At 54.6% G+C, this 8,597-nt stretch overlaps 5 protein-coding genes across 5 annotated transcripts; all 5 read left to right on the top strand.

Moving 5' to 3' along the window:
* Positions 1 to 274: 274 nt before the first annotated feature.
* DQ04_07341000 (hypothetical protein) lies at positions 275 to 2,449 on the top strand (the record flags this gene model as incomplete). Its single annotated transcript, XM_009315120.1, has 1 exon — positions 275 to 2,449. One exon carries the CDS (start codon positions 275 to 277, stop codon positions 2,447 to 2,449), a length of 2,175 nt encoding a protein of 724 aa, XP_009313395.1.
* Positions 2,450 to 3,045: 596 nt separating this feature from the next.
* On the top strand, positions 3,046 to 4,086 carry DQ04_07341010 (hypothetical protein; the record flags this gene model as incomplete). Its single annotated transcript, XM_009315121.1, has 1 exon — positions 3,046 to 4,086. The coding sequence occupies one exon, from the start codon at positions 3,046 to 3,048 to the stop codon at positions 4,084 to 4,086; it is 1,041 nt and encodes a 346-aa protein (XP_009313396.1).
* Positions 4,087 to 4,535: 449 nt separating this feature from the next.
* Positions 4,536 to 5,351, top strand: DQ04_07341020 (chaperone protein DnaJ; the record flags this gene model as incomplete). Its single annotated transcript, XM_009315122.1, has 1 exon — positions 4,536 to 5,351. The coding sequence occupies one exon, from the start codon at positions 4,536 to 4,538 to the stop codon at positions 5,349 to 5,351; it is 816 nt and encodes a 271-aa protein (XP_009313397.1).
* A 683-nt stretch (positions 5,352 to 6,034) lies between these two features.
* DQ04_07341030 (hypothetical protein) lies at positions 6,035 to 7,000 on the top strand (the record flags this gene model as incomplete). The annotated part of the gene is made up of 1 exon (XM_009315123.1): positions 6,035 to 7,000. The coding sequence occupies one exon, from the start codon at positions 6,035 to 6,037 to the stop codon at positions 6,998 to 7,000; it is 966 nt and encodes a 321-aa protein (XP_009313398.1).
* Positions 7,001 to 7,459: 459 nt separating this feature from the next.
* Positions 7,460 to 8,597, top strand: DQ04_07341040 (hypothetical protein; the record flags this gene model as incomplete). The annotated part of the gene is made up of 1 exon (XM_009315124.1): positions 7,460 to 8,597. A coding segment is annotated over one exon (1,138 nt), but the record flags the coding sequence as incomplete, so codon positions are not given.

The raw sequence follows: 8,597 nt of genomic DNA on the forward strand, positions 1-8,597 counted from the left end.
ATATATATATATATTAATATAGAGATCTATTTCGTGCTGGTCACTTCTTATATGACTTCTCTTTCTTTCTTTCTTTGCGTCATCCGTTTCGTAGTGCCCTTCCACTGAGTTTCTTTTTCTCTCCGGTACGGCGGCCGTTGGTAGAGCCGAGCTGGAAGTCGTCTCTCTCAGTAAAAGCGGAAAGGGGGAAGGAAAGAGAAAGAGAGAGGCAAGTAACTATTAAGAAGAGAAATAGTACGACTACCACTACGGCTGCTGCTGCTGTTTCTGCTGGATGTCATCGGCATCGTGGGTTATCTGTTTCGTCTCCATTCGATTTGATCTCGACATTGGGCCCGTCATTGAGCACGTTGCACCCCCTGACGCACTGAGTGATGAAGGAAAGCGCATCCTCTCGCAGGTCGCCTTCCCTGACTGCAACCCTGAGAGTGGCCATGACCTCATATTCTTCTTTCACATGAGGGATTGCACGGCGGCGGCAGAGCGGAGTTCCGCCGAGACCGTTTCCACACCATCTACCGGTGGAACGGTGACGAACATTTATGGGGCGACGTACTACCGCCAGAAGCAAGACGCGTTGGTGCCACGCGGGTACGTGCAGCAGGCGGTTGTGCTGCTCTCGCGTGTGCCCTACATGGCGGTGCATGAACTTATCCTGCGTGTGGTGGTGCCGCGGTTGTGCCAGTGCTGCTCACTTTCGCCAGATCTGGAAAAGGTGCCTGTGCTGAGCGCACTCTCGCCTGTGCCAACAACATTCTTCGAAGTGGACTCCTCCTTCAACGCCAGCCAATACTCACAGAAGGAGGTGCTGGAGCGCGCCATGGAGGAGATCGAGGGGTGGCCGTCACCTCACCCGCACGTTCAATACAACTTGACATTGCTCTATCAGCCCATCACATTTGTGACACCGCGGCGAAGCTTGCAGCCTGTTAACCGAAAACAAATTGCGGTAGCTAGGCGTTTGATGCAGCTCGATGACCGCGTCACATTCTTGGGGAGCAAACACCAAGAGGTTAGTGTGCACGACGTCATTCCCCTTTATGCGCTGCTAAATGAGCACCTTCGCCACCTGACACAACTATGGGAACTGCTCCTCTGCCATGAGTCCCTGTTCATATGGAGCAACACGCCTTCCATGGCATCCGCAGCAGCCTTTGCGGTGGCCTCACTTGTACAGCCGATTGAATTTAATGGTGTTCTGCGTTCATACCTCACTGTGCAGGATGAGGCTTTTGGACGCTTCTCACGCATGGGCAATGCGATACCTTTTCCGACAACAAATAGTATTATTGTGGCAGTTACAAACCCATTCTTCTTCCGCTCTTTTGATGGGTGGCGCAACGTCCTTACAGTTGTTGATCGGCAGGCGCGCAGCACCGGCAGCGCAGCAATGACTGGGAATGATTGCAATGAAGGTTGTTGCAATAGCGCTATCGCTGCAGCTGGCGCAGCTGCGGCTGCGGTTGCGGCTTCCGCTCTGGCGAATGGACAAATAATTGGATCACCTGGAGCAATGTTATGTCCGAATAGAAGCGGGTGCGATTTGGACAGCCCCCGCATCTTTACCTACAGGAACTTTTTTCCTGTCCTCACTGTTGCGACGCAGCCAGCACCGACTCGTCAGGATTCAGCGTCTGGTGGTTCTGGTATAGATGCCTTCTTCGACCATCGGCAGGCAGTGAACTCTTTTAGGTCCCCATTTCAATTTCTGGTGGATCACAAGGCGCAGACGGCGATTCTCCTCCATCGGTTGGAGCAGGCATCGCGTCTGAATGCAGAGGCACAGCTAGCCTCGCTGAATGCGCATCTGTGGAATGGTGGCGGAACGCTAGAGGAATCAGGTGGGGACGGGAAAGATGGTGTCAGTATTTGCGAGAAGACTGCCAGTAGTCAACCGTTTTCACAGTACAGCATCGCTGATGATATTGTGCGGAAATTTTTCGATACGCTGACGAAGGAGTTTCTCATGCCTGTTAGTGCGTGGTTTCAATCAATGACAAACACGCTTACTGTCTTTCACCTTTGTGATCCAGCCACAGTCAACGTGCTTGTTCCAGAGTCATTCCTCCGTTTTCTGAAGGATAACCGAGAGACTGTTCCTTCTTTTCTGTCCCGCCATCCGTACAAAGCGTACAGTGCCATGTACGAAAGGTTTGCGAAGGGCTCACTGTTCTGTGCGGTGGTGTGGCAGCTGTTGGACAGGAAAATACGGCAGGGCCTTGAAGATACGTCTGTTGATGAGTGGGCTGCACAGCACCCAATGGAGGCAGAGCGGATTGACATGTTTATCAACCTGTACAAGCTTGTGCAACGAGAGGTGTCGCAGACTATTGACCCTGATGTCGTCTTTGTGACAACGGCGATATCTGTCTTGGCGGGAATGACGGCGTACGTTAACGAGCCTTTGCGAGACCAGCTGATGCTCAAGATACGCGAGCTAAAGCTTTGAGGGTGGGCGGGGTGCGGGCGATGTGCATGGCAGCTTATGCAACACCTCTTTCAGAGTTCTCTGTTTGAGATCACCGCCTGCGACGGCAGTATGTCTCGCCCTCCCTTTCTCTCTCTCTCTCTTTCTTTGTGTTGGAGTCTGTTTTCCCCTTGTTCGCCCGCTCTGTTAGGGGTGCGCCGGCACTGCTTCACCCACGCACGGTACAGCAACAGGCGGGGGAGTAAAATGACGAGGAAACAAGTAAAGACAAACTCCACCGCTGTTGAGATACTACTGCTGCTCGCACTCGCGGTGTGGAGTTATGGAGACCCTCTTCATACCACGGAGCCCTGTGTGTGTGTGTGTGTTTTTCTATGTCGCTGTGGAATTACGCCTGTGGCGAATGCGCGTTTCTTCGCACTTTCTTAACACACAGTGGCAGCAATTCTTGTGTATATATATATATATATATATATATTNTTGTTTGTTTGTTTGTTTTTTTGTTGTTGTTTTTTAGGGGGGGGGGTTGCCTTACTCTTCCTTTCGCCTTTCCTGTAGCCTAGGTGGCACTGCACCCTTGTTTCAGATAGTTTCTCTGTCTAGCACCGGTAGTGGCTATGCTGCTGAGTGAGGAGAACGCGGCGTTGCTGGCGAAGTACTACAGGACGGTGCAGCTCACCGGAGCGCAGAAAGACTTGCTAATAGAGAAATACTGGGAGGCCAACAAGGAGGAGCGGAGGGAGATCGCGCGCGCCTACGCCTCTCTCTTTGCGAACGATGCGACCTTCATGCAGCGGCTGATGGCGCACTACGACACACACATTGCTGCTTCCAGTCGAGGCAGGACAAATGGCCGCAACGGCGGGAGTGGGGAGGAGGGGACGAGTGGGGCAAACCCGCGCGGGAATTCATCCGCCGCCAATGACGAGGCGCAGCAGCAACAGCAGGCACGACCGTCGCGGTCCACGAAGGCTCCGAGCGGCGGGGTCCTCACCCACTCACAACTGCTGCTCCGCACGGCCATTCAGGACCAGTACCAGAAGCTGAGTGGTGATGGCCCGTTTCCTGTTTCATTCGGCCTTGTGCAGACGGAGGAGGAGCGCCGTGAGGCTGTCGATCTGTACTCCACGCAGTTCCAGTACCCCGACCCACCGGAGCTGCAGCGGCTCGTGATGCTCCCGCAGTCACACTCTACCCGCACCCGGCGGCGCGCTAAGGGCGGCTATACGTGGTACCTCCGCTCGCACACCACGCAAGAGATGCTCTGCGCCGTCACCATTACCGCGCACCAGTACGACACACATCAGTTTGTGGAGGTGCCGCTGTTCGCCACGGGTGTCGGGTACAAGAAGTGTGGCTTTGGACGGCTGCTCAACGCCGCGCTTGTGGAATGGTGTGATGAGGCGGGCTTTGAGTTTCTGATGATCTCTGCAGACGTGCAGGCTATTCCTTTTTGGTCGCACCTAGGGTACACCATCATGTCAAAGAGTGAGCTCACACGCATCGCATTTTACTACGAGCATCACTGCTACAAGTTCAAGGGCGCGGAGGCGATGATTCAGTACTGCAAGTCGTGGCCCAGGCGTGACCTGCGCACCGCGCTTGAGCGGATGCCGAAGATTGTTGTTGTTGGCCCGCTCAGTCTCCCAAACCCGTGAGAGAGCGGGGCGAGTGCGGTGAGGGGGAGTGCGTGAGTGAGTGAGTGAGAGAGAGAGAGGGAGGGATAAAGAATGAGAGACAGAGAGGGAAAGAAAGGACCCCTTTTTATATTATTTGTTGCTGCTTCTTGTGCCACACATAATTGTGTGCCTCTGTGTGTGTGTCAATGCGTGTGATGGTCTTATGTCCGACCGCCGCAGTGGAGGCGCAGCGACGCCCCCCGCACCGCCGCGCTGCCCACGCCCCTCCTCGTCCCCGCCTCCGCCCGTCCCGCAGCGCGGGTGAGAGCAGCACATTTCCACATTCTTGCGAAGAGCGTGCGAGAGAAAGAGGGAAAGAGAGCAAAAATAAAAAGAAGCACACAAAAAGAGAAAGAAAAAGAGAAACAGAGCAAGAACAGCACACATAACAAAAAAAAAGGGAAGGGAGCAAGCACAGGGTGTAGAAGATGGAGTCTATGGACGACGCCGCCATCGTGCAGCATGTTCTCCGCAACCGGGCGAACTACTACCGGGTTCTGTTCCTTGAGCGCGGCGCCACCACGGAGCAGATCAAGGTGGCGTACAAGAAGATGGCCCTCAAGTGCCACCCCGACAAGAACAAACACCCCAATGCCAGCGAGGCGTTCAAACTAGTGGGCACCGCAAACGCTACGCTGGCGGATGAAGCTAAGCGCCGCATTTACGACAGGCAGGGCGCTGAGGGTGTGCAGCGGCACGAAAGCAGGAACGGATCCCGTGGCGCTGGGGCCGCTCATCATGCGTACCGGCAGCCAAACGACTTCTTTGAGGAATTCTTCGGTCGTGCCGCGGGCATGCACGGCCACGGCGCGCGGGTGTACGAGGCTGAGGTCAACGCGAACCTGCTGCTGGTGGTGCCGTTGTTGATCTTCTTATTCCTGGCGATTCTCCTGCAGTCTTCCCTGACAGATATAAGCGAGTATCAACGCCCCCAGCCACGCCATGGTGGTGGCAACGTGGCTTCCTTCAGCCTCACGCCCGACCCCGCGCAGGGGCTTGTAGTGGAGCGCATGGCGACGTATAACGGGTTACGTGTAAAGTACTACGTGAATCGGAAGTGGGCGGATAAGGCGGCGCGCGGCTTTTTCGATGTGCGTCGTACGGAGCGGGAGGTGCTGCAGCAGCAGCAAGAATCCCTAGCCCGTAGGTGCGAGGCGGAGTCATTATCGTACAGGGCGCGTGGACGAAAGGAGACGCCTTCAGTCTGTACCGATCACGAGGCGTTTCGTCGGGCAGCACGCTAAGCCGCGCAAATTCGTATAAACATCACATACACACTCACACACACACGCACGCACGCAGTCGTGCAAACATACACCAACGCGGATACACATATCAACTTCCCCGGTGGCTCTGTAACAAGAAGACGTGGTGAATAGCTTTCGTGTGGTCGTGTTATTTGCGGTGGAGTTGTTGCAGCAGTTGGTTTTTCTCTCGTGCGCTCGCTTTCTGCACCAAAGCCCCCGCCCGTTTCACGCTTCAAGCGGAAGGAAAGAAACCGGGTTAATGCTGGAGGGGATGGGAGAACGTTAATCGCTCACTCTTTCTTTCGCTCTCTCTGTGTGTGCGTGCACGCGTGGAGGTGTAGGCGTCTTACTGCGCTTCTCTGCGTGTCCTCAGAACTCGCGAATACGTGTTGTCGCATCTCCAAGTGCAAACAACTGCAGCTGTTTAATGCGGCCCCGTCTGAATCTGCGGCTGCCCGTCGTGGCATACGCACGTACACATACTTATTGTCGCCAAACTGTCACCCTAAATATACCTGGTGGGTTTAGTTACGCTTTTTTTCCCCCTTTGTCTGGTGTTCCTTTCTGATTATTATTATTATTATTATTATTATCATTATTATTATTATTTTGGTTTGTCTAATGCTGAGGTTTAGTTCCGTCTCTCTCTCTAGGTGTGTATCTTTTGCTTTGGGCGCGCCATGGACAGTACTCAGGTGCTGCTCGCGCTTCTGGACGTCCTGCAGCGCATGACACGGCCGGAGAGCAGCAATAGCAGCACACTACAGGGGCAGGCAGAAGCTCCGCCCAGCGTGGAAGACTTATTCGCTTCGTCTGCCTCACCGGCTCTCTCCACTCCGACGAACGAGACAGTCACTTCGGTCAACGGAAACAGAAACGGAAACGCGTCGCCAAACAGCAACGGTGCTGTGGTTTCTACTACTACCACTACTACTGCTACTACTATGGATGTGGAGCATGAACCTAGTAAAGTGCAGTTCCCGGCGTCACTACGAGAAACAGCTAGTCAATTTGTGAAGAAAAAGCCCTTCGCGGAGGCAGACGTACAAGCTGTCTGCGTGCACCTCCGGAGGCTGATCGACAGGTCTGCTTCGTCCGCGGACTCCGCCAATATTGTGTACATGGGACCGGAGCTTGACAAGCTCACCACGCTCATTAGACCCCTCGCACTCACTGATGTACGGGTGGCGGTTTACATGAGCTCCTTTATCAGCAATATAGCTGCGCTGAGAGATGTGAGAACGCAGGTCAGTGCATCCCTTTTGTGGGACCTTGCAATGGCGATTGCACAGACGTACATCGCCGAGCCCGGTGCCCTGCAGCTGGTGCTCATGGCCATGGCAAACCTGGCGCACCTGGATGAGCTAAAGCTCACGCACGAGAGCTGTGATGCGCTGTGTCGTCTTATATTCCCAAACTACACAGAGGTGAAGTTGATTGAGGCTTGGATCACGGTGTTGTGCAACGTTACTGCAAACCACCCCAAAACAGCTCAGGTGTTTGTGGAGCTTGGGCTGGTGGAGGTGCTGGAACGGCTCGTGCTGTACGTTGGTGAGGACGGCAAAGTGGCAATCCGTGGCATGCAGTGTCTTTCCAACTTGGCCGTCGGATTTACGAACGGGCATCCCGCGGCGTTGGAGACATGAAGGAGCAGGTACCACGTTTGGGTGTTGCTGTGCTGGGATTGTGAGTGCTTGTTGTGTTATTGCAACGTGACATTATAGTTGTGGATTTTTTGTTTTCGCTTGCATGACGGTACAGCTCTCATGGCGTGCGGCACTTGTTGCTGGTGCTTGTTCGAGTGGCGTCTTGGCATTTCGTCTTTGGTCGTCATTGTGTGTCGTTTATATATATATATATATATATATATATTATTGCTTGCTTTTGGATGGGAACTTAGTTGCACATGCATTTATTTGCTTCTTCCTGATTTTCCTGCGTGTGATGGCAGCTGGTGGGCCCTCCCACCGCGCAAGAGCGGTTTCCTTTTTAAGGGCCTGTTTTGTTGTGCCGTTGGGAGCACGTGCACATACACCGACGCATATATTTACCCACATATATATATATATAGAGAGAGAGAGAGAGAAAGAGTACAAGTCCTTGGAATGCCGCATCTCCCACAGAGTCCGCAGCAGACACACTCGGCCCCTCTGCTACCAGAACCGGTGCGGACGAGCGGTGGGTGCACGTACCTTAAGGAGGGGGGAGGCTGGGCAGGAGCAGTGGCAGCAGCAACGGTCAACGGAACGCACAGCTTCTCACGGGGGCAGGCTGGTGAGGAGGAGCAGTGGCGCAGACGGCACTCCCAAGACACCCGTGCATCGGCGTGCCTGCGACAGATCGATCTACAACAGACAGTGGAGTCATCTTGTTGCAAGAAAAATGTTATCTCGTGCTCGCCGAGTGCGAGAGATGCTTGTGTCCAGAAGGATGCGCACTCAGTTGCTGTGATAGAAACAAGGGATAACCTGCACGAGGTGGCGCCGCTGTCGTTATCATCATCCGCAGCGGCTGCTACTACTGGGCCAACCGCGTATGAAATGGCTCTCGCAAAGTACGAACGGAAGCTGCTGCGCATGACTCAGAAGCAACAACTTGTGGAAGGGAAGCATCGCCAGGAAGTTCTGAGCCGTCGGAGGGCTGTGAATGAGAAATATAGCGAGTTGAGCCGGCTACAGACTGCAACGGGTTCCGCGCGACGTGCAACAGTGAATCACCGTGACGGCAGTGCACCGCGACGTCGACACGGTGACGATGGCGTCGGCTCGCCGAGTACGGCGCCGAGAAAGGTCACTGCAGTAGATGCTGCGGCGCGGAACGACACTCCGAGGGCATGTACTTTGGATGGTGCATTGGAAGCGGTTGGCCACACATCTCCATCGCCCGCGGCGCATTTAAGCAATGCTGTCTCACGCAAGCGGAAAGGTGGCAAAACTGAATATGGTGTTGGTGGCGTGACAGCTAGCTGGGGTGAGGTTCCAGAAAATAAAATAGATGTAGAGCCCACAGGAGGGGTGGGCGGAAAAGGCTGCAGCTGGGGCGACCCAAATGCCGCCGCACAGCAGAGGACTGTGAAGGATATACGTTGCCCAGAAGGCTTTCTGCCCACTGCCACACCCTTGGCAGCACCGTCTCTCTTCTGTGGCAAGGCAGTGATGGCAGACGAGGTGATGGTGGCGGGGGGTGACACATTCGACGGCCTGTGCTTCACCGCGCGTCCGTGGCGCACCCCGCCGCGTCCGC

Source organism: Trypanosoma grayi, assembly GCF_000691245.1.
Source record: "Trypanosoma grayi strain ANR4 Tgr_734_V1, whole genome shotgun sequence".
Classification (NCBI taxonomy): domain Eukaryota; phylum Euglenozoa; class Kinetoplastea; order Trypanosomatida; family Trypanosomatidae; genus Trypanosoma; species Trypanosoma grayi.